At 45.8% G+C, this 25350-nt stretch overlaps 1 protein-coding gene across 3 annotated transcripts in view; it reads right to left on the minus strand.

The window, feature by feature from the left end:
* The window catches only part of Col6a3 (collagen type VI alpha 3 chain), an 81657-nt gene that overhangs the window by 42938 nt on the left and 13369 nt on the right, over positions 1–25350 (minus strand). For all 3 annotated transcript variants that reach the window (XM_020187569.2, XM_074072068.1, XM_074072067.1), the window contains exons 2-9: positions 22757–22877; positions 20764–21381; positions 14529–15131; positions 9708–10292; positions 7268–7867; positions 5485–6057; positions 3387–3995; positions 1039–1644 (exon numbers count right to left, since the gene is read on the minus strand). In XM_020187569.2, coding sequence (XP_020043158.2) covers positions 1039–1644; positions 3387–3995; positions 5485–6057; positions 7268–7867; positions 9708–10292; positions 14529–15131; positions 20764–21381; positions 22757–22847 — 4285 coding nt within the window. In that variant the 5' untranslated portion in view covers positions 22848–22877. The remainder of the gene's footprint in view (positions 1–1038; positions 1645–3386; positions 3996–5484; positions 6058–7267; positions 7868–9707; positions 10293–14528; positions 15132–20763; positions 21382–22756; positions 22878–25350) is intronic.

Raw genomic sequence — 25350 nt, forward strand, 5'->3', positions numbered from 1 at the left:
GGAAACAGCTGAGGTCAAATGTCCTCACCCTGTCCAGTGATGGTCCCGAGAGCCCCAGCCCCTGCATTGTGCCCCATCTCAACCCACCAAGGCTGGCTCCCTGTCATTCAATGCTATCTGCATTCATCACGCTCTCCCTGGATATTGCCTACCTTGTATTTCTTTTTGACCATGTATCTCTAGCATTCACACAAAGGTCTTGTTTTTGCTATCATTTTCCCTATCTCTTCGCATCAGATCATTGTTAACTCCAGGTTGAACATCCCTAATCCAAAATGCTACAACCTCCAAAACTTTGTGAGCACTGACATGACACCAATAGGGAGAAAATTCCACACCATGAAACTTTGTTTCTTGCACATTTTCTTTGATTGCATAAGATTAACTTCAGCTATATGCATAGATTTCAGACACATATATGTGTATAAGAAATATAAGTGAATTTCATGTTTACACTGGAGTTCCATCTCCAAGGTATCCTATCGGGTATATGCAAATATTCCAAAATCCAAATAAATCCCAAAAACTTTTGGTCCCAACCATCTTGTAAAAGAGATTCTCAACTTGAGGTCCTGGGAAAGATGAGCCACAGCTTCCTATCAGAATTCTATAAACTAAGATGCCTCCACTCAACAAATTTCAGCCTGGCTTTTGCCTCATCCATCACTGAGCGATATATAGTGGAAAGGCTACACAGTGGAAGTTGAGCCGGTCATGGACTTCTGAAAGAAAACAGCATTCCTCACACTGGGGAGCAGGCCTGGTACACTGGGCCTTGGGTCCCCTCCTGAGCACAAACCATTCCACAAAATATCAGCAAGCACCTCAGACCACAATGGGGCAAGACAGAGTGACAGCACTTTGCAACCACATCTAAGCATAGACAAAGAGCTGCATCAGGTTGGTGGGTGTTGACCGCGGAAAGGTGAAGCAGCCTCACCTTTATTGTAAATTAACTTACCGTGTGTACCATGACCTTTGAGTCTGTTGTTTTTATATCAAAACTGCAGCAGAAGCACCCCAGCCCCAAGAGCCTACCTGGGGGAGGATAGCGCGTGCTCGCCAGGATCTGCTGGATCTGTTCGGCCGTCAGGGTGGTGATGGGAGTCAGCAGTTTCTGCTCCAGGGTGGGCAGCTCCCTGAAGGTGCTCACCGAGAACACGTACTCAGGGCTCAGGGAGATCTTCACCAGCTCCTCCTGGTCTGTGTGCCTGGCTATGGCGAAAGGGGCCACCCCAAACTGCTTAAGCTCCACAGCTGAGTCATCCACCTCATCATGGGACTTCCCAGATGAGATGAGGATCAGGAACTGTGGAACACCCTCCTCTATCCGGCTGCCCAGAGGCCTCCTGAAGATATTCTTCAGCACGTATTCCAGGGCACCTCCAATGTTGATCTGCCTCCCGCCTTTGGGCCGCAGCCGCCTCACAGCGCTCAGTACTTCATCCTTGCTAGAGTGAGCATTCAGTGGAAACTCCACCTTGGGGTCCTCACTGAACTGGATCACCGCCACCCGAGTGGTGTCAAAGCCCACATCCAGGTAATCGACCATCCTCTCGATCAACAAGCGGATGTACTGGAACTCAGGGCTAGCATTTTGGGATCCATCAATGAGAAAGACCACATCCTTCTTACCACCAACACCTGCAAAGCAAGCAGGAGCATTGGCACAAGATTCCAAGAATTATTGAGTCATCTTCTAGTTTGTCGTGGGTCACCACCTAACAATAAATCCTAACACCAACTGCTGTGGTTAAAATGCCAGGCCAAGGAGCAAGTCCCATGCACTTCACCATCTATGTGTCAGAGGAAGAGGAGAAGCCAGCAATGGACATGGGGGAGGCAGAAAACAGAAGAGCTTCATCTACACCAAGTGAGGATGATGTTTCAGGTAGCAGAGGACCTCAGCTGTGGCAGATGCTGCTCGTAGACCAAATAAGATGGCACCTAAGATCCAGTCCCTAGGCTTTGGCAGATGGAGTGAACTGGACAAGAATGTGTTCCAAGCAGGGACAAGGGTGAGTGACAGGTTTGAGCAAGCTCAAAGAGAAGGAATTGTGCAGCATAGGTAAGTCTTTAAAAAGGGGCTGGTGATGCTGGAGAGAGTTTGTCAGAGAGAAGAAGCAGCAGTGCATTTTTATCGTGAGCAGAATCATCGAGTACCGTGGAGAACAGGTGGAGCAGGAAGGAGAATTGCAGACAATGCACTGAGCAGGTGTGAGGAAAGAAATGAAGCAGGCAGGGACAGGCCCTCCAAGAAACAGAATGGAGATGAGGCGTGGCCCCTGGGAAGAGCCCGGGAAGGGGCAAGTGAACTTCCAGAGATTTTCTTTGGTTTAATTGCATTTTCTCCTCCAAATGGGATTCAGGATCACCAGCTGAGAGAGGACAAGTGTGAAAGAAGCAGAATGGGAAGAAGGAAGAGGGTAGAGAGTGGCCATTCTGAAGCATGGAGAAGTGAATGGACCGGGAGGCAAATCACTGTAGAAGTATGTTTGGTTTTGCAGTGAAGATGCAGTGACCCACAAGGATGATATTTCTACAGGTGCTTGATGGCAACACTGCGAGCTCAAGATGCAGCATCGTCGAGATGGCTGTGGTCAGATAAGGTTTGAAATGCTGCCTTCCCTCTTGTCAGAGATACACAAAGCACATCAATGAGAGAGAGAAAAAGAGAGTGAGAAAACTCTTTCACTTTGTTTTCCCCACTGTTCCCAAATTTATCTGATGGTGAATGCCACAGAACATTCCATGGAAGTACTCCCTCCCTCACAACCATACAACATAGCATCCTGCCTCTAATTTTCTTTCACTTTCTCAATCTTTCCTCCATTACTTCCCTCTCCATGCCATAAGGCCACAAGGAGACTCCCTCGGGACTGTGTCTGCCCTGTCCTGGGTGGGTATTCACTGAGGGTGGATGTGTTTTAGCCCTCTTGCTTCCCAGTCACCAAGACTCCCCCAGCTTACTGTATCAGACCTGGGAAGGGAAAACAGAATAAACCTTGCTTATACAAGCCAGGTGGCCTTCCTGATGGCTGATGGCTGCTGCTCAGACTTCCAAGGACACTTGGAATTTGACCAGCAGACACCCTCCCTTCAAACAGACTCCTACACCAAGGTTTTAAGGCATCTGAATCTAAGCCAAGTAGATGACCTCCTGGGAGAAAAAAACACAAATCTTAGCCTCTCCAAAAAAAAAGGCACATGGCTCCTAATTTTTCCTGTAGCTCTATCTATCACTCTACATGGCAGAGGAAGCAAGATTGAAAATGCTTTGAAGTCCATAGGCTAAACATATGTGTTTATGTTTAATCACATATGAGGGACATATCACTCAGGGGATCATAAGGAACAAGGACCCAAAGACTTGATTGATCCCTCACCTGGGCTTGATGGGGGCAGAAAAATTGGCTTCAACCTGCTCAGTTCCTCACGGCTGAGGTGGGTCACCCGCTCAGAGATGACCTGCTGGACAGTCCCCAGCTCATGGAAGGTGGGGATGGCCACGGCAAAGTCTGGGATGAAGGAAATGGTCTGCATCTCTGAGATGTCGGCATTCCCAATACCGATGCCTATGGGCACTGCCCCACCCCTCTTCAGGATCACAGAAGGGCCCCTCACGTCATCCCCAGACCGCTCAGCCGTGAGCACGATCAGGAGCTGGGGGACGCCCTCTGCCATCCTGCTTCCAGTAGAGCTGGTCAAGATGTTCCTTAGGACAAAGTCCAGGGCAGCCCCCGTGTTGGGGATCGGTCCCCCCAGGAAGGTCAGCTTCCGGATGGCATTGATGACACCCTGCTGGTCCATGTGGGAATTCAGGTAGAACTCAGGCCTGGTCCGGTCACTATACTGCACCACAGCTACACGGACACGGTCGGGGCTCACATCCAAGCTCTCCACCACTCTCTGCATAAAGTCTTTCAGCAGGGGGAAGCCGCTCCTGACACCCTCAGAGCCATCGATCAGAAACACCACATCTTTTTCACCTGAAACTGGAAGAGACACCTGATTACTCTCATGGATTCTGAGAGTGGACTGTTGTATGTTGTTGTGACCCCCAGGGAGGCCTACCTCCCAATCCCTGAACTCATGAAAAGGACTTTGCAAGTACAATTAAGTAAAGGATTTAAGAGGTGGGATTATCCAGATGGACCCACCATCATTACATCAATCTCAGGTGTCCTTACCAGAGGGAGTCAAGAGGGTCAGAGCTAGAGAGAGTAGGGAGCACAGTTCAGAGAGAAGGGAAGGCTCCACACTGCTAGTTTCAAGATTGGAAGATGTGGCCATGGGCCAGGGAACTTAGGTGGCCTCTAAAACCTGGAGATGCTGAGGTGATGGTCAATCTTCTAGGACATCTAGAAGGAACTCAAACCTGCCGACACATAATCGTGAGCTCAAGGAGGCTGCTTCCTATTCCTAACCTCCAAAACTGTCAGGAAAAAATCCATTCAATTGCCAGCTGCTAAATATAGCTATGGCAGCCGAGGGAACAGAATGCACCAAGATTTAGAACTTGCCCACACTTGAACACAACTGTTAACTTTCAAAGGTGAACTCGAGAAAAAACTTGGTGCAGGGGAGGAACATCGGATGGCAGAGCAAGGGCATTTCCTGGTCAGGGAGGTCCAACTGGTTGCTGGCAGTCAGAAGTAGATCAATGGGAGAAACATAAGCAGAAGTCGGGTGACCACTCCAAACAAGCCTCAAATGGGACCCAGTCCTCAGTGGATGCTCTAGTTTTTAATCAAAAGGAGAATATGGGAAAGTAATTACTCTTTTTTTGCTGCATTTTTACCACCAAATAAAAAGTGATTAAACACAAAATAATGGAAGTGTAATTGAACGGGAATTGATCTGGCTCCTCTAGTGCCTTTAATTCTTAATGAATGTAGTGAAGGAATTATAACAATGAGAGCCCTTAAAATAAAGGCACTGTTTCAGCTATAACATACCCACACTATATGGTTTTTTTATGCATATTAAAATTTTTATAATACTATTGATATCTAAATCCTTATAATGTATCTTATTATAAAATTTTCTAATCCTCTTAAAAATAATCACCCAGGTTTTCCTGTTTTACCCAAGATAACAGCTAGAAAATCAAAGCAAAGAATGAAAAATCACCCGGGCACAATTGGCTCACGCCTGTAATCCTAGCAACTCAGGTGGCAGACATCAGCAGTATCGAGGTTCAAAGCCAGCCTGGGCAAATAGTTCTCAAGACCCTATCTCGAAAAACACCCATCACAAAAAGGGGTGGAGAGACTGGTGTCAAGATGTAGGCCCTGAGTTCAAGCCCCAGTACCACAAAGAAAAAAGAAAGAAAAGTCATACTCTTTGTTCCATTGAAACCACCTGTTACTTCTCCATTTCCCTGGGAGCCCCTGTATCTGAGGACCCAGAGCCAGCAGTCTAAGCCCAATTCAGGCACTGGGGAATTGGGCTGCAGGAATGACCCCCATTGATGCACCATACCTGGGGCTGGGGCTCCATTGCTCACTGATTTCAAGAGGTTCACAATCTGTGGCTGGAGATCCCCAATCTTGGGGAGCGACTCTGCAGTCAGGATGAAAGCAGGGGACGGTACAATCTGGTCCAGCTCAGCAGGGTCAGCGTTCTTGGCTTGGAAAATGAAAGGCACCACCCCACTCTGTTTCAGGGTACTTGCTGGTCCGTCCACAGCATCAGATGACCTTCCGGCAACCAGCAGTACCAGGAACTGAAGCACTCCGTCCTCGAGGCGGCTGCCCGCAGACTTCACAAAGATGTACTTCTGTGCGTAGTCCAGGGCATAGCCGAGGTTAAGGGCTTTGCCCGTCTTGATCTTCATCTTCTTCACAAGACTCAGAATCTCAGCCTTACTTGGATGCTCGTTGAAGCGGGACTCTACCTTAACGTCATCACTGTACTGAGCTACTGCCACCCTGGTCCCATCTGGCTTCACATTGAGCTCATCAATGATCTTGTAGAGAAAGTCACGGACAGCAGGGAATTGGCCCACAATGTTGGCTGAGCCATCAAAGAGGAACAGAATGTCTCGCTTGCTCTCTATAGGGAAAGTAGATTGGGACATAGTCAGAAAAGAGATCAGAGACAGACACCAATTGGGCTCAGCCCAGCACCAGCAGCATTTGACCATCTGAGAAGCACTGTACCAGGAGGGAAAAGAACACCCACACCTCTTGTCATGGAATGTGCTATTCAAAGCCATGCAGATTTGCAAACAAATAGAACCGGGCTCTAGGAACCATGCTTCTGTTCTCAAATTGGGTGGACTCACTCCAGGAGAACAGACAGCATTTTAACATTGCTAGCAAAAGAAAATCAAAAGTGTGATCCTTGTTGAACCTTTGCTAGAAAGTTGACCTCAGTCTCTCGTGACAGAGGCATACAGATTAACCAACCAAGGATGTCTGGGTTGGCAAGTGTCTGCTCTAATTGGATCATCTTTTCAGTAACTTTGAGTTTATGGGTTAGGACCCAAAACAGCACCTGTCGTTGCTGTGTGAACCAGCTCTCTGCTAATGCTTTCCAATCCTCTGTAACTGACCACAGAGAACAAGGCTGACAGGCCAGAGGAGACTACACCATGTCATGTAAACATCATGTCCAGTTCAAATAGTTCTTAGAACTGTTTTGACTTAAGTTTCAAGCCTTGTGTGAAGTGGGTCGATACATCCACAGCTTGGTACCATAACCAATTGCCACAATAATAATAATCCAGACTTCCTTTGGAAAGCATTGTACTTTTGTATAAAGATGCACAGCTGGCTTTTAAATACAGCAGTCTAGCCACTTCTAGAGTGGCTCACATGGTAGAGTGCCTGCCTAGCAAGCATGAGGCCCTTAGTTCAAACCCCAGTGCCCCCCCAAAAAAGTTAAAAGAGCAGTCTAAATGTAAAAATGCCACATAAAGAAAAGAAATTCAACTTTTAAATTTGACCAAGGTATGAAACAATCTCTCTCTCTCACTCCCTCTCCCAACTTCATCCTCTCCCCTTCCCCCTCCCTCCCTTCCTTTATCTTCCCCCCCACCCATCTCTACTGTACAGAAGCTGCACTGGCATGGGGGAGGGAGCTTCTGAATAAAGGAAAGATGAACAGAACAGAAGCTAGATGTTTAGATTTTCATTAATAACGCCCTTAAGAATCTAAGCTTGCTGGTACAGTGACTTAAAGCCCCACTCCAAATACTCCAGCCTCTTCCTCCAGGGAGGCATCCTAGGAGGGAGGGGACCGCGCTGGCAGGGAGGTTTACCTGGCTGGGCGAGTGGAACTTCCTGCACACCTCCACTAACATATGTGGTTAGGGGCTGAATCAGCTGCTGAGGCAAAGCCGGCAGGGAGCTGAAATCATCCATGAGATACACCAGGCTGGGGTTAAAAGCCATCTGCTCAAGCTCTGCCTTATCCGCCTGGCTGGCCCCCACACAAAAGGTCAGCACGCCCTCGCGTGCCAGGGCGTTGGCAGCTTGCAAATAGGCGTCCTCAGACCGCCCTGCGGTGAGCAGGAGCAGCAGCTGCGGCACGTTCTCACGGATCCGGCTGCCACCAGCCTCGGTGAAGTGGTTGGCGTGGACGTAGCTCAGGGCCGCGCCCGTGTTCAGGCCCGAGCCCCCCCTGAGCTGCAACCGGCTCAGGTGAGCGAGCAGCTCTGCCTTGCTCTGGTAAGTGTCTAGAGAGAACTCCGTCACCGGAGTGTCACTAAATTGCACTAAACCAATACGAATATTTTGACTTCCAACATCAAGGCTGTTAACTAGGTTCATTACAAAGTCACGCACATAAGGGAAATTGGTTTTTCCAACGTTGACCGATCCATCCAAAAGGAAGATGATATCCCTTTTGTTTACGTGAACTGCAGTGAAGCACAGAAAACACAGTGAGACATAGACAACCGCGGGGCTTTCCATGTGTGCCTGTGACACGGGCACACATGCCAACACTTAGAACACAGAGGAAGGCAGCAGGGCACAGCATGTCCACCTGGTAAAATATGGCGGCAGCTGCATATTTTCCTCTCGTGGTGACTGGTGTTTGTGAAGCAAGTGTACAAAACCAAAGTGGCTTACAGAGAGATATGTGTCAGAGTTAGAACGTTTGCAACCAACAAAATGATAGGAATCCCTGAAACAGAACATTCTTCCCCTGGAAATGAGTTCTACAAGTGTACCAGCCCTGCATCAGTCATCTCCAAGACCACCATCACAGTGGGCCTCCCTGTGCTCCACCAGGTTGGGGTCTTCAGGGGCTCAGCTGTGTGCACTTACAGGGGGCTTTCCATTGACAGCTCAGGAGCAGTGAAGCCCACATGAACCTGGGAACAGAAGTTCCTGAAGATAAGAACAGAAGGCTGTTCTCATCCTGAGTCCCCTTGGGCCTCCCACCTGTCATCCTCTACTGTCCTTCTCTCCTCCTGTTGGGGTCATGGCAGCCCTAGGCAATAATCCAGCCAGATACTCAGGGCAGTTCCTTCAAAAAGGGGACCAGATAATGGGTAGCCAGCAAAATACAAAAGGACTATTTCTGTGTATTTGGCCAAGGCTATACTCACGAAGAATAAGAGCTATAATTCTCAAATTAAATTACCATAGGCCCACTTTATCTGTGGGTTCCACATCTGTGGATCCAAGCAGCCAAGGTTCAAAAATATTTTTTAATTAGGTCTTTACTGAATAGATGCAGATTTTTTTCTTGTCATTATTCCCTAAACAATGCAGTGAATAACTACTTAGGTAGAATGTGCATTGCTTTACTCATTATAAGTGACTAGACATTATTAAAGCATGCAGGAGCATATGCAGAAGGGATAGAGACTTGAGCATCCATGGTTTTCATATTCAGAGGGGTCTTGGACCAATCCTCCTTGGATTCTGAGGGGCGACTATTATTCCCCAACACATCGATAGAATGACTTTTAAAAATACCCTTTTCCTTTTCTCCCCCTGATGCCTCACTGTAATTTAGACTAATTGTATCCTATGCTCATCAAGTTGAACTTTGGCTATAAAACAGAGGATAGGATGTTTAAAGAAAATGAAGAGAGAGGTCTTTAGAGTCTGGAGAGAAAGCAGGCATCCATGCAGCAGTCATGCAGCAAGCAGTCCTCAGCGTGAGCGCTGAGAGGCAGACAAGCATGATTCCTGTGATACTTCATCTTCTCTTCATGAAGGATAGAACTGCATGGATCCAATTCACAGGCTCGGGGCTGTGTGACGCCAGTCATTTGAAATCACACTGAATGAGGGATGTGAAGAACCCTCCGTTCAATACGCTTTCCCACTGAGGGGGGCTGACAGTTAATATCTATGGACATGACGTCCCATGTGGGCCAGCCAGGGCTGTTCAAAGTACTGTGAACTCAGCTGTGGAGGAGGCTGCTGACTAGGGAGTGACCCATAGAAACAGAAGGAAACTGGGCCCCAAAAGGCATAAGAGCTGAGACACGATCTCCTTGGCCAGAAGTCATATTGATAGGTGGCTCCATGACCCTTATTTAAGTCATACAAGTTTACTGTATGACATCTTAACTCTCCAGTTAACCCAGGGTAAAGGAACCCTTAAAAAAAATCACGTTTGTTGCTATTCTCATTGAACAGGCATCTCTCTGCTAAGCACCAATACAAATCTGCTGTGTTTTTCCTCAAAGGTTCTGCCTGCCAACCACCCATCTGCAGATCTGAGCCTGGCCACCATACCTTCAGTGGTTCCGGAGAGGGTTCTGAGAGGTGCCAGCAGGCTGGGCAGCATGCTTTGCAAAGGGACGGCGCGGAACTCAGGGGCGATGAACACCAGGGATCTGTCGAAAGCGATCTCTTCCAGCTCCGCCTCATCAGCAGCCTTGTTCCCAATGGCAAAGGCCATAATGCTGCTTGTCTTCAGCTCCTGGGCAGGCTGGCTGATCTCATCTAGGGACTTACCACCTGTGACCAGCACCAGGATCTTAGGAACCCCTTCGGCAGCCCTGTAGCCAGCTGAGCTAACGAACAGTTTGTCACGAACAAAGTCTAGTGCAGAGCCCGTGTATAGGGCTGAGCCTTCCAGGGGCTTCATCCTCCGCACAGCGCTTATGACTTCCCTTTTGCCAGGGTAGCTATTGAAATAAAACTCAGGCTTGACAGTGTCTGCGTACTGAGCCACCGACACCTGGATGAGGTCTTGTCCGATTTCCAGCCTCTGGATGACTCTGGCGATGAAGTCTCGGATGGCATTGAAGTTGGCTAGCCCCATGTTGGATGAGCCATCCATCAGGAAGACTATGTCCCTCTTGTTCACTTCGATGACTGTGGGTAGCAACATCAACAGGTGAGTGGAATGGCCTTAGCAACCTCTTTCAACAGTGACTGCACAAAGCTCCCATTTGCTCTGGGGCTTCCCCAGAATTTGTCACAACACACATATCAGCTACATTTGCATCCTTCCCTACTGGATGGCAGATTGGATCCCCTCTCACCCTGCCTATTCTTAATACGTTTAACAAAATAGTTACACAAAACAATTTCAGTCTAGTAGCCACCTGCTTACATGCCGTCACTTATGTTCTATCATAAATGTATAATTTGGCCAGAATGGAGTCATAGCTTGAATAATGAAACAACTCATGCCTGGTCAGAGAGCCCTTTCTGTCACAAACCCAATTCAGTATCACACATTGCCAAGTGCAAAAGCAGAGAGAGAATAAGCATTCAGATTCTCTTCAGTTCCAAATTCTACAAAGTCTTTTTTCAGGCAAATTTTTTTAATGATAACATAATACTTAAAAAAAGAAAGCCAACATCAAATTCAACAAGTGCCATGAGAGTTTCACTTAAGAGACCTGGGTAGGAAAGGTCCTCAGTGACATATTAAGTCCATGATGACTTAAAGAAACCACAAGGCAAAAAGCCTCAAAAGACCATTGACCATGACCTTCAGTGCAGCGATTGTCTCAGAATTTTCACAACCAGCCCACAGAGCAGGACAAGAGCTCGCCTATACTTCCGTGCCCAGTCCAGAAGCCTGCTGGGCTCTGAGACTTGTAAGAACACAACCACTTGAACCTGAAGGGGCGTTTGCAAGAGGGCCCCCTGCTCCTCCCTTGCATCAGACAGCTCAGAGGGCAAGCTGACTTTGTGATGCCTGCAGAGGAAGGTTGAAGACAAAGGCAAGGACGACCTTGAGAGTTAGTGCTGCCTCCTCTGAAGCATTTTCAAATACAGCCCATTCCTAGTCGTGGGGCTGGGGGTGGGAGCATGATGTCAGAACCACAGGTACGTGTCTTTACGAATGGTTTTAGGATCGCTGTACTTCCTCTACACGCTTTCGGCACCAGGAGGAGATCTGTGTCCTACTGCTTGAGCCACTTTGTCAGCGAGTTAGGCGTTCTAACAGAAGGGTGATGTTTGTGCACTGACATCTTTTGCACAGGTAACCAGGTACCTACTGCTATAGCAATGTACACGTGACATCGTTTAATCTTTCCTCACCATGGTCCTAGGTAAGAGCATCCATTCAAGTCTTCTTTCCTTCCTTCAGTTTAGAACTTGCTATGTCTCTGGGCTATGCCTTTGATTTTGGTTTAAAATATCTTTGCAGATAAAACTAGTGGGCTCCTCACACCTTTATACCATCAGGGATAATGCATATAGACACATATATATTCCATATATAATGTGCCATGTCTGTATCACACATGTATTTATCATGTACATCTTATGTAACAGATAAGTAGACAAACACATAATGTCCTTCCCACAAAGATCCTGGCTCTAGATTCTTACACCTGATAAATATCACACCTCTAACAGCCATGTCACTGTACACTTGAACAATGGTCCATGGGTGGGATGTGTGCACACACGTGGGATCTGGGACTGAGGGGAACATAAAGTTGGCTCTGTGGACTCTGAAATACACCTGACGGTCTCATGCGTTCTGTGGCAAGTCCACTTAGGTTAGATAAGAGTTGTGTGCCTAACGACCTGGGAACGCATAACAGTTACGACTTCTAGAATGGTGCTTAGCCAAATCAAGTAAGCACCGCCTGCAGCACATTCCCCACTCCTTGATGCTCCCCTCGTTTCTGCTCCATGGCTCCCCATGCCTTCTCACTTCTCTTCCCATGGTCTTTTTATCCCTGCCCCTTTTAGTGCCCTGTGTAAGTTATTATACTCAGGGAATGTTTTCTTTGGTCATTAATTTACATTTTTATTATATATCTTCCCATTTTACTATAACAGACCAACAACCACCTCTGTCTCCTTCACCAGCACCACATCCCCAGTGCTTGGCATGCCAGTTAATCAAGGATGTTTGTAAGAATGTTTGAATATTTATAAGTTAATCTCTAAGATTAAGCATGATGTTTATGAACAAGGAGTTCAAACTCTAGGTAGCTAAGGAAAATCTAAAATGAGGCCACCACCTGCCCACTTTTATAAAGAAACTGCACCTTCTCCTCAAACAAAAATATTTTCATCTAGTGCAACTTCTTTGGCATAAATTCAAGAGATAAGAGCCCAGAGAAGTTGTGTGATTTGCCCAAAATCAAACAGCTTCTCAACATAAGACCCAAGACCAAAAGCCTGGTTACCCACTACAACCAGAGTTAGAGAAGCCGTGAGGATGGGCTGTGTTTTACAAAATAGTTTGCTTCCAAAAGCATGCAGTGCCAGAGAGACCTCAGTAGGTTGTAAATTTTCACTTGATGGTTTCCTTAATTGCCAGGGCCACAATATGGCACCATGATGGAAAGAAGTGTAAGTAGCTTCCAGCGCCAGGCAGGTACATTTAGAGTCTATGTTGCCACTGTTCTTCACTGCTCACTTCCACCCAGAGCACTCTGCTCAAACTTCTGACCTCCCTTCCAGCTTCCAGCTCTTCTGAGGGACTGTGATCAGGTCTATGTCCCCATGGAGTGAGGAAAAGCTGGAACCCCAGGTGAGAATGAAAACCAGAGGTACCAGTTTGCCCTTTCTGAGCCAAGTGTTATCCAGAGCCTTCTCTAGAAAGTAACTCACAAATATACTTTTCTAACTAGCTCGTGGTCCTGAACTTTCTATTACTACAACTACAACAAAACCCTGGTTTTAAATCGCTTGGAGGAAGCTTGTGCTAATTCTGTTTGAATTTTGCACACTTGTAAGGAAATGCAATGAGGTTACCTTTACATTTCTGCAATCACCAGAACTAATTAGCAAAGGGCTCTTAAGTAGAGGTCAGTCCATATATGAGCCAATAAAGAAGTTTTTAATAAAGGCCTTAAAATCTTCCACTCTTAACTTCACACAATGGCATGCCCACCAAAAGGTTTTGTTTTTTGGGTTTTTATTTTTTTAATTATTTTCACTCCTTTTCCAAAGGAAAACCAATCTGGATCCCCAGTGGCTATCTGATTTACCAGTGGGTAAAGCTATCTGCTGTAATATCATTTCACAGACTCAGCACCTTTACTTATGAGGTTAGAAATAGGAGCTATGAAGATGCGTTACTCCATGTTTAGTCGTTGATTGCAGATGTCAGCCAGAGCCTCACATGAGCTCCATTCATTTCCCAGTTTTCAATGAGCCCTCGCTCTGCTGAGACACTGGAACGATGGTGAAGGCCAATGTCTTATATTCAGTGACTGACCTTGTGAGAGTGTACCCATGTACCTGGCCTTGTGAGAGTGCACCATGTACAGGCAACACCCAAAAGTGAGTTGAGTGATTCCTAGATAAGTTGGGGACCACTGTGTCCCTAATTTACTGAATGGCATCCAAGGTCATGAAATGGATACATTCTGAAAAGTGACAGGTATGTCAGCTCATCAGATGAGGAACCTGTGCATTCCTGATGCCCTCACACATTTGTATTTATTTGTGTATATTTGTTAAATATACATTTCTTATGTGACTTGGTTGCTTGTATTGGTTTTTAAGTGACTTCAGTTGACTGTGCCACCAAAGGTTTTTCATTTTAGCGTCTACCACAATCCTTGCCATTCAGAAAAATTACTCCTAAACTTGATAAGCACAAAATGTTCCATAAGTAGGTCATCCAGGTGCTCTGTTGTCCCTCACCTTCAGAAGAGTACCTCCCAATGCCCAGGACAGAGAGACTTGGATGAGACACCACAATCCTTTGCTGCTTGGGGGAAGAGACTGTCTAGGAACATGCTTTTAACACACCGACCATACCATTATCCTGGAGCAGCCTTCTCAGAATTGTACCCAGCCTCTCATTGCAATTTTTAGGATGACTGGATCACAATGATGTTTAATAATTACCCAAAGCAGCAGGTTTGAGGGCTTAGCCTGAGAGACACATTTTCTCCAGGACTCATGCTGATAGAGCACACCATTACTTGTTGATTTTTGGGTTTTCCAAACACTGTAACATTCACACACATCCCATCCAGGAGCCAGCTTGACACAGAAGGACTGGACTGTGGGTACTTACAGGTTCTCCCAAGGAATCACTCAGGTGCCCACCTTACTTCTATGAAAGCCACCACACCACACACCCCCCTCCCTGAGGGATGGCGAGAAGAGCATACGTACCTTGTGTGACAATGGTTGGCGGTTGCAAGACAATGTGCCCTTGGGCCACGCCAACAATGTACGGCAGTAATTGCTCCTGGAGGTCCCCAAAGCTACGGAATTCGGGGACAGTAAACACCAAGCTGTCATCTGTAGCTATGTGCTGAAGCTCTGCCCTGGAGGCAGCCTGGGCTCCGAGGCAGAATGAGAACACACTTGCCTGCTTCAGAGCTACCACCCCGTCCTGAATCTCATCACTGGAAGGCCCAGCACTTATGAGGACCAGCACCTGGGGAACCCCTTCCTCCACACGGCTGCCCCCTGCCCGCACAAAGTGATTCTCCACCACAAAGTCAAGGGCCAGGCCGATGTTGGCCAGTTCCCCCCCAGCAAACCCGAGGGCCTTCACTGCATTCAGAACCTGGGCCTTAGAGGGGTAGCTGTCCAAGGAGAACATGGTTCTGGGCTCCTCGCTATACTGGACCACCCCCACTCGGATCTGCTGAGTTCCAACTGAGAGTCTCTCAAGGAGATTTACAAGGAAGTCTCGAATGACAGCAAAATGGACACTTCCGGTGTTGTTTGATCCATCAATAAGGAAAATAATGTCAGCAGAGTCTTGTGCTTTAAAAGAAAGAAATGCAAAAAATGTGAAAGCGTTAGAACAAGTGATCACATGCACCATTCAGTGTTCTGGCATGTTTCTTTGGAAACCAACAAGAAACACGCAATATGGACAAACACGTTGACTAAGGGACGTGAAACTCTCTTTTTCAGTTCTGCATTCTGAGTGGATAAGAGGCAACTTTTTAGAAACCATGGAGTGAAATGTGGGCAATTCCTATCCAGTTTTCATCTGTGCCATCTTTGTAGTTCAGTTTCAAAACATCCTGTTCACTATTCCAAGGGAGAAATCTTGGGCACATCATCTAGAAGTTTCTACAAAATTTGAAGAGCTACGTTCTGCATGGATTTGTGCATGACCACACCACAGGAGAAGATAAACATGCAGATTTGCAAAACCCCAAAAGTTATTTCTAACTGGGGGCATTACTCCTGCCTCCTCACGTGATTGTAAGAATTTTGTGCAAATCCACAGCTTACAAAACAGAACCCCAGGATCACAGCTTGGTGACTCCTCACTGAAGAATGTTACTTGATTCCTTGTATAACTGTTGTTTCTTCATTTTTTCCCCTTAAAAACCAAAATGGCAGAGCACATGCAACTTTGTGAGTTGGAACTCAAACTGCATTTAAAGTTTTAATTTTAAAAATACGTTCATGAATTTTTGGTTCAATTTTGCTTTCACACATGTCATTGAATTATGTGAACTCAAATGCAAGTCCAGAATCAGACAGGATGTTTCATTCACTTATTTTTGCCATTGCCTCTATATTCAGTCATGCAATGCAGAACACTGTTAAGCAGAGTGATGTGAAACCAGTCATGACACAATTATCCAACCTTATTTTTATGACATCCTAACTGGGTTAATCTAGCAGGACTGGGAGCATCTGATAGCTCCTTTGTCAGAATTAGCTGTGCAGTCATACAGAGGATGTAAGAATGGCTGGCCAAGACTTCTTTTTCTCCCCTGGATTGTGTACTTGAACCTTCCATTCTGATACTGTAAATGGGGGTTACACAGATGCACTGGATGAAAAGTAGCAATTAGTACACCTGTAAACCAGGACCTTGTATTTCAAAGGCTCAGTTAGAACATTTAAATCAGAATGCGGTGAACCATGAGAATTATTCTAATTAATGTTTTGAATAACTTAAGTGTGTGTGCTAGAGATTTTATATGGGCATACATCTTCATATTCTGGGATTTCAGAAAGTTATGTTTCAGCAAAATTGTAATATTTGTATGCATGCCCATTTGTTCTGATCTTTTTCATTCCAGTGAATGTTTTTATTTAATATTGTTTTTATTCTCACTGTGGAAAAGGATACAAATCTTGTCTCATAAAATTGACAAGCTTTGCTCTGGAGAAATGATGCTGTTGTGCAAGCTGGGGTGTGGCCGTGCCAGCCTTGGAAGTGCTCTTTCTTTCCTGAACACATGAAAGCTCTGATGCCATCTTTGCAGATTAATTCTATACGTAGGGAAAGGAAGTAACTTGGAAATATTGGTATCACAATCCTTCTTGTGAGGTGTAATGAGAAGGATAATTGTTTTGCTACAGTAATTAAGGTCTTATGGGGTTTATTTAATTGTCACACAAAGGTATCAAATAAGACTGGGCCTTTGCTTTGAACTTCATGGTATTTGCCACTCTTGAGCCAAAAGGTAAGATTCCTCAAGGATCTGGGAGAGTGCAAAGCCCTGGAGTGTGAATTGCATAGCAAGCCATGGAAATGGCTCACATCGCTGCGGGAGACACATCACAAAATCCTTCAATGTTTCTAGGCCTAACCCAGTGACCCCAAGGGACATAAAAGGATCTGCCACTCCTTAGCACATTGGAGAAGGAGAACTTCTGAGCAATATGGCCAATAAAAAAATGATACTGATACCATAGCACAACACTTCCTTCTTCATTCATTACTTACTTCTTGCAATTTTTGCAAGTGTGAATAAGACAAATGAACTCTGAGAGGAAATTCCTAAGATTCCTATGGTATGCAAGATACCATAGCACAACACTTCCTTCTTCATTCATTACTTACTTCTTGCAATTTTTGCAAGTGTGAATAAGACAAATGAACTCTGAGAGGAAATTCCTAAGATTCCAAGTGTCTACAGCAACATGTCATGAAAACCGTTGGATAATTTGCCATCACTGATAAAAACATGGTGGTCTACACACACTAATGGGACACATAGAGCATGCTTGGTTATCCGGGAGAGCTGAAGCCTCGCAGGGCTCAGGAGCCTCAGGTTCTTGCGTGTAGTAAGGCACACAAATGACCAACACTAATTCCAGGAGAAATCAGGTTTATCTGAAATTGTAAATTTTTGAAGATGTCTGGTTTTCTGCTTTTACGATTCATTCATCACACCATCTGTGGCTCTTTTATGGAAAAGTTTCTCCTGTCCAAGGGAAAATCATGGGCTCCTTCAGCAGCTCTGGAAACCCTATTTTCCTGAGCACATGGTGTGGGCACCGTGCCTTCCTAGGTCACATGTACTTCCCTTGGTTAAGAAAAAAATGCCATTCTCATATCCTATGCAAAGCATACAAATGTGTCTACATTCACACATTTTTTATATCCTTGTTATAACCTTGAGTTTTCATTTTAGAATAAAGGCCTTCTGTCTCTGTTGTGTCCAGTTTAAAAATAGTGACAAAAGAAGTTTTAAAACACAACCATTAAAGATCGATTGCCTGAGAAGAGTTTATTTAGAGCAGTGGTGACCATTAATGCTTTGTGTATAAAATGTTCTTTTATGGGAACAGGTAGAAAGGGGTCTATCCTACCAGCAGTGTTTATAAAGCTCTTTGACATGCCTTTTGCAAAAGCTGTAAGCAGAGATGAACTACTTTGATTTTGTCTCTTTCATTTCATCTTATTTTATTTTTCTGTGGAACATGCAGCGGGACCTGATACCAGAGGAATCGCGGAGCGCAGTTAATTAGAAAAGATGACAGAAACAGATTGACATTCCACCCTGCTGCTGCTAGTGGCTTGGGTACTAGAAGACAGAGATGCTTTCTTGGCATAAAAACAAAGGTTTTTCTCATCGGTATGGGAACACAGCAAGTCATGGACTCACTTAGCATCTGCTGTGGCAGCTCTGTTTTGTCCATTTATGCAATGGTTGCATGAGGCAAACTCGTTTATTATTTTTTGTGAGTTTGCCATGTCATCGGTTTTTCAAGTACACTTTCTCTACCCATCCCTTCACTGTTTCTGACTTCTTTGTTGTTTCCCCTGTAAGCTGAAAGGTGATGGATTGGGGAACTATTGAGGCTGAGACTACTGTGGCAAACTGATGCCCTCCTGTCATCTCCTTGGAACCTGGAGTATGTGATCTGGGACAATCCTGGGGACACCTGTTTTCTTTTCCTATAGCTTAGCAGCACAGACATTTGTGTCACAATGCCAGAGGTGAGGCCCATCAGGAAGAAGCAGGGAACCCTTCCCAGTGTTAAGCATAAGTCATCCAGCCTGTCTCTCCCCTTCCCACTGAGCAGTAGACCCACTGGTGAGAGCAGTAGCTCCCACCCCTTCAAAGCCAAAATCACGGGGAACCATCAAGGAACCTTTAGGAAGCACCTTGGGGTAGGTTGGCTCCAAACCCTTTCTCTACCTGACCATGACAGCTGGCTCCTTTCCGCTGACATCTATTGTCACTCTCCCTAAACCCTGCTTTCCAAACCTCTGCTATGAAAAACTATGTCTAGTACTGGTCCCCTACAACTGAATTGTTCTGATCACAGTCCAGAAGGCTCTGCCTTCCTCCAGCCTTCTCTGCTCCATCTACCTTCCTTAGGTGCCCCCATTTTGGCCTTACAGACTGTGTGACTGACGCCTCAAAGCCTCAGCTCACTCTTCTTCCACTCCCTCCACCACCCTGATTAACAAGAGACTGACTTTCTGCCAGTCATTTTGACTTCTGTGACCCTCTAGAGACTTGTATGCCCATGGGATGATCCTGCTCGGCACCAGCCTTCAGCTCTTTGGCCTCCTCCCCCTCCCAGAGGCACGTGTGCTTATGTGCAAGCATCACCTGAAACCCACCCATCCCAATCCTCCCCAAAAGTCACCCTCTCAACCCACTGGTAGTGTCCCCCTAAGACACTGCCTCAAGGGACCCCCCTCCTCCTGGCATCTCATCCTCTGATTCTCAGAAGTCTCCACTTCAAATTCCACTCCAGCTCTTGTTTGCTTCCCCTCCAAGTCAGGGTTCCACTGCAGGCTACTGCAGGAGTTTCCCAGCCTCCCCTCTGCACTTCGTTCATCAGAAACTGTCCTTCTTTCCTCTCTGTCATTCTCTGGTTTTGATCCAAATCTGAAAAGTCCTTTAATTCTAGAAGTGCCTGAAATGTCTGCAGAAAGGAGGCATCCACACTGATCAAGATGACCAGTCTCTTAAAACAAGTGGACATCACTGCCAGTCAGCAGTTGCTTCTGGAGCATTGGGTGACTCCTGTCACAACCCTGGAGCAGTTATCCCAAACAGCTCTGACCCTTCTAGTCTCCTGTGCCCAATGCTTTCCTTCTCTGCCATCTTTAGTGTGGTGACCCACACCAACTTCACTGCACAGCCTCAACTTCCTTCCTATCCAACACAGAATCTTGGGGACACAGCCCCTCCTTCTCTTCCTTTCCACCATCTCAGAGGTCATGTGTCTCTCTCCTGCCTTATTCCTCCCTAGCTCCCTGCCCTTTCTACTTAGAATTCCCACTTCTCCTCAAATGACTGCATGGACTAGTGCTCTAACACAGGGTGTCCCTCTGCTCTGCCCCCACCACTGATGAAGAAGCTAGCCCTGGAACTCACTGGCATGGCTGTGATGTGGTTCAGTTTGAAATCTGACTTGTCAAGTCCACTTCTGGTCACTTCATTAGGCATTCAGCATGGCTGGTTAAGCAAGTTGCTAGCCAATGAGCTCTGCCCAGGTCACTGTACACTAGCACAGAAAGATAATGTCCATGTAATCAACACTTCCAGGCTCGCCCTGATGAGGGCCACAAGGATCCAAAGAGTCTCTGTAGGCAGAGTCAAGGTGACACATGAAGGATCCCAGCAGTCCAGGTCAGAGCCAGAGCTCCTGTCCTCCAGCTCTGGCATCTTCACCAACTACATGTCACCCTCAACCTTTTGGACTCAAATTTCTTCCAACCCATTTGGACCGAATCACAGCTGATGCTCCTTACTCTGATTCTATCAACTCTGAAATAAGTTGTACAGAGCAGAATAGAGGAGCACAAAAGGGAAACCCTTTTTTCCCTCTCAGTTCACGCACTTCCTGATATGGAACTGTCCCAGAAGAATGCAGGCTCATCTGCTCCAAGGGTGGACAAAAGGGCTTCATTAGATACCCACCTAGTCAGAACACCTCTTCTGGGACCATAACAGATTGTGATTTCACTGAGTTAAAATATCAGCTGTTTCAAAACTGAAGGCCTCCTGGTGGGGAAGGCTGTTTGAGAAGGCGACTTGGGAAGAACAGTCAAACCTTTGTTTTTAAGCCTGAGAACATTCATCTCTTCCCTAAGTCCCCGCCATACCTAGGCTAGCATTGGCAAGCTCATCTCCACAGAACAGCAGGGCAGGGAGCAGCCTGGTGATGCAGTCATTACCTGTGATGTCTTTAATGGTTTCCGTGTCCCCAGCCCTCTCTGGCCTCACGGAGGAGTGCACACAGGACACTAAGTTTCCTACTATGTCATGAAGTGAGGTAAAGTTCTCTATGTTGAAAACATGCATATTGAATGGTTCACTTGCTATTTCTTTTAACGATCCTTCATCTGCATCCTCAACTCCAATTGCAAACACGTTAACGTCAGCAGACTGAAGTTGTGCAGAGGGCAGAGCCAGGCCGTCCCCCGAGCGTCCGCCGGTTAACACTACAATAACCTGAGGGACTCCGTCACTGACCCGGCTTCCAGCAGCCTTAGTGAGGTGGCTCTGAATTACGTATTCTAATCCTTTTCCAGTCTGATTGCTTCCCCCAATATAGGACATGTTGGAAACATGGGAAAGGACTTCTTGTGTAGTGTGGTACGTATGTAACAGGAACTCGGTATGTGGGTTTCCGTTGAACTGGACCAGAGCAAAATGGAAATCATTTTCTCCCACAGCTAAAGATTCTATAACATCATACAGAAACTCTCGAACAAGTTGGAAATGTTCCTTTCCAATGCTCCAAGAGGCATCCACTAGAAATATTATATCAGCAGCGGCACCATTTTTGACATCTTTAAAAAAAGACATTGGTTTAGATTTTTCTACTGTTCAAGCAGTGACTTCCTATCATTGCAAAATCTTCCTAACAAGTTCAGTTGACACTCTGCTAAATAACTCACACCTCACTCCAATGCAGTCAGGAAGGCGGACTTACCTGACGAGGAGTCCCCAGGCATGAGGACTCATCAGCTGCAGGGCCCAGCCCTTACCCAATTCCACACTGAGTGACCACCAATGGGAGAAAGTTTTCTGGGTGTCTTTGAACTCAAATGTGATTCTCTGTGGCAGTTTCATCCCCAAAACCCACCTGACCAGGCCAAAGGGATCTCTTATCACAGTTAAAAAGCCATCATTCTATAAACTCATTCTTCATTTTGGGCTGTGAAAGTGGGCTTTGACAAGAAGGAAACCTGACAATTTCTGTTTGACATGAACTTGACATCAATGCTTTAGGTCATTTGCAAGACATCAATGAAGAAGACCTGTGTCAATTTGGAGAATTTTTTTCTCAGATTATTTAGCATGATCAAAGGATCTCTAATTAGTTACTGCATATTTTGCAGGGCCAGGAAAGCCCTCATAGATGCTGGATAGCATTGGTCTTGTTCACAGATGAGTCCTGCTCTTCCCCAACTGTCCCCAAGAAACCCTTCAGCTGCTATGGCCAGGCTGGCTCCTAGACTCTACTTACCTCAGGCTGACTGGAGCCCCAACCCACATTCCTCTTGCACTGAGGAGTGCTAGCCTCCCCTCCATCTAGGGTGACCTGACCTACGGGGAGACCTGCCAAAGGCCCAGCTCTCCAGGCAAAGGAGTGAGAGACCCAGGTCCCTTCCTCACCACCTGTGATGCTTTTCTCACTTTTCTAAAACTGAGAGTGAATCCTTAAAAGAATTATTGAGGTCAATTTTTAAATATTTGAGAAAACAGATTTTTTTCCAAGGATCCAATAATTCTGGAAAGTGTCTTTCTGTGTACAGAGTTATAGAGAGAAGGTGACCTTTGTTTTGTCTTGTTTTTCAGGGAAAAGCATTTTTACTCAGTAGGTGTCTTCCACTCAGACCAGTGCCACAAATCTTGAAAAGCCCCTCAGATTGTGAACCTTCTGAGATGGGAACTTTCTGCTTACACCCAACATAAAAACAGGCCCCTTTGAAGCCAGCTCCCAGATACCAAAGTCAAGTTTTAGCAAGCATAAGTCATCGCTCACTGAATAAGGAGCATCTGAAAAGGTCCATGAAGTCAATCTATTTCCTCTAACAGGTGACTGAGCTGTCTCTCAACACATCTAGGCTCTATGTTAAGTTCATAATGTCTAAGATCTAGAAACAAAACTAGATTTTACAAAACTAGTTTTACAAAGATGAGGATGTTTCTGGACCTTACCTGCTTGTTGTTGTTGGGCATAAGTCGTGGGAAAGCCTGAGAGAAAGAGGCAAAAGATGACCACTAAGGGCAAATGTCGATGTTTCCTCATTTTGAATTTGTCTAAGCACCAAGTGTGAACCTAAAAGAAAAAATGGGGCAGAAGAAAATGATCAGACTTGACCCTTGCCCTGCAAACTTCCTCAAAATCCAGTGCTTTTGATGTCTGTTTTAGACTTCCAGGGGAGCTTTGTGCCTGATTCATTCTTTGCACCAGAAGCAAACAGATAGATGATAAATAAATAGTAACTAGGTAGGTAGGTAGGTAGATAGAGAGACAGATGATGGATGGATGGATGGATGGATGGATAGAAACAGACATACATCATATACCATATAGTGATGCTTCAATCAACAATGGACCCCATATATAACCCATAAGATCCCATAAAGTCTGTCCAGTGATGTCATATCCTTCTTACTGTAAGTATACTCTAAGATGTCCACATATGACAAAATTGCCTAATGATACATTTTTCAGAATGTCCCATCATTAAGTGACATATGACTGTAGGAAACATATAACCAAACACACACACATATAATACATACATAGATGATAGAGAAAGGAAGGAAGAAAAGGAGTGAGGGAAAGAGGGAGGGAGGAAGGACGGGAGGGAAGAGAAGATTCAAGTTACTAATGAACTAGGAATGTAGCTCTCTTATGAAAAGTATTTTTAATTAAACATATAAATGAGAATCTTAGAATCTGGTGACTGTATTACTTTTTCCACAGTTAAGAACACTGCAATTAAACCTTCTTTTCTTCCCAAATTGAGCAGGCAGCAATTTGGAAGTAGTACACCCCTGAGTGAATGTCAGGAGAAAGAAAGCTCAGGAGTGCATGGGCACAGAGGGTGGCAGGTGGGTGACAGCAGCTCCTGTTTGTAAATCATGCCTAAATGAATCACAAAGGAAAGCTCTGGTTCATGGAGGGATGAGTTTTACCCAAGTCATAGCATGTGCTGTCCCTAACCATAGCAATGGGACAATGTCCAGCCTCCCCTTTTCCTCTTTTGCTAGTCAGCACTTTCCCTGCTGTATGCCAACTCCCTCCCTCGCAGTAGAACAAGCCTGGGAGGTTTAATTAGCACAGATACAGAGTCAGAACTGAGAGCCAACTGCTTGCTGTACAGTTTCCCATGCACCAACTGGTGGTTACACAACACACGACCTCCAGACAGCCAAGTTCAGGTTCACGTAGGCTCAGTGACCCATAACATCAGACCTCTCTTCTGCCCACCACACCTTCTCTTCCTAACTCAGGGCTTCACACCAGTCTCCTTACCCTCCTCTCCCTCAACCCAATGAGATCAGCTTGGGACTGGGGTCTTCCTCAAGACCCCTCCAGACAGCTGCCTAGGTCTTCACATCCAGACTGAGGATCCCATGCCAGAACAGCACACTTCCTCTCCTCCCCTTGGCTCAAGACTCTGGTTTCTCCTGATTCCATCTTCAGCTGCAGCCAGGGCTGCAACAGGACCTTGTGTTCAGAAAGGTTCCACCCTTGGTCCGATACATTGCTATCGCTTTTGTGGAATTCTTCATAACTTTCGGACAAAGGGCCCCTAGTTTTCATTTTGCACTGCTCCCAGAAATTCTGTAGCTAATCCTGCCAGTATCTGTGACAGTGACTCTTCTTGGCCAGAATGGTTAGGGGCTTCCTGGTCAGTGGTTCCCGGCCTAGGAGTTTGGATAACAGTATTAACGAAGAAGGGCACTAGTGGCACCAGTAGGCTAGAATGGTAGCAAAGCACATTTTTGATGTTATGCTACCAAAGCGTTCCAGCACTAACTATGTGCTGGCTTTTCATGATGTCATTACCTTCATGTGATCTTCCTAGGTAGATGCTGATTCCTGTGCTCACAGTGCAAACATTGGGGTTCAGAGCATAAGTAACCCAAGCCACACAAAATAACAGGTGCCTTAGTGTTCAAAAGGCACCAGAGAAGTTAATGAGAGAAGAAGATAAGAAGAAAACCTTTTTCTCCTAATTACAATGCCACTGTTCATGGCAACTTGTCAGTCAAGTTCAATAGCCCGAGTTGGGCTTATTAAGGACTCAAATAAGGAGCCAGAGACGCTGGGGAAGACAAGGTGCTTGGAGTCAGATAAACCCGATCCTGGGTCCACCTCAACCTTTCTTGGGAAGGTCATTTACTCTCTCTAAGACTCCACTGCTCATCTAAGAAAACAACAGGAACACCTCTCCTGCCAGCCTCCTGGAGAGCTCCAGGACAATCTGCTTGTTAAATGTCTGAAATGTCTGACTCAAAACAGATGGTGAATCTGTTCTAACTACGATTGTCTTGCTAAGGCAGGTTTTGTCAGCATTTCCCTAAGCAAATTCTACAGAGCACTCCTTCCATGGAATGTTCTAGAGGAAAAAGGAGGGGGTTCCATGAGCAACTGAATTTGGGAACACTGAATCCCAAGCCTGCTTCTGGAATAATTTCAACGTGTACTTGGACAAGTACACAAGATGGTGGAGGAATGAATGCTTCCTGCATCAGGCTGCATGAGTGAGTTTGAGTAACAAAAAAGAGACTGCATA

This window comes from Castor canadensis, chromosome 4, assembly GCF_047511655.1.
Source record: "Castor canadensis chromosome 4, mCasCan1.hap1v2, whole genome shotgun sequence".
NCBI classification, from domain to species: domain Eukaryota; kingdom Metazoa; phylum Chordata; class Mammalia; order Rodentia; family Castoridae; genus Castor; species Castor canadensis.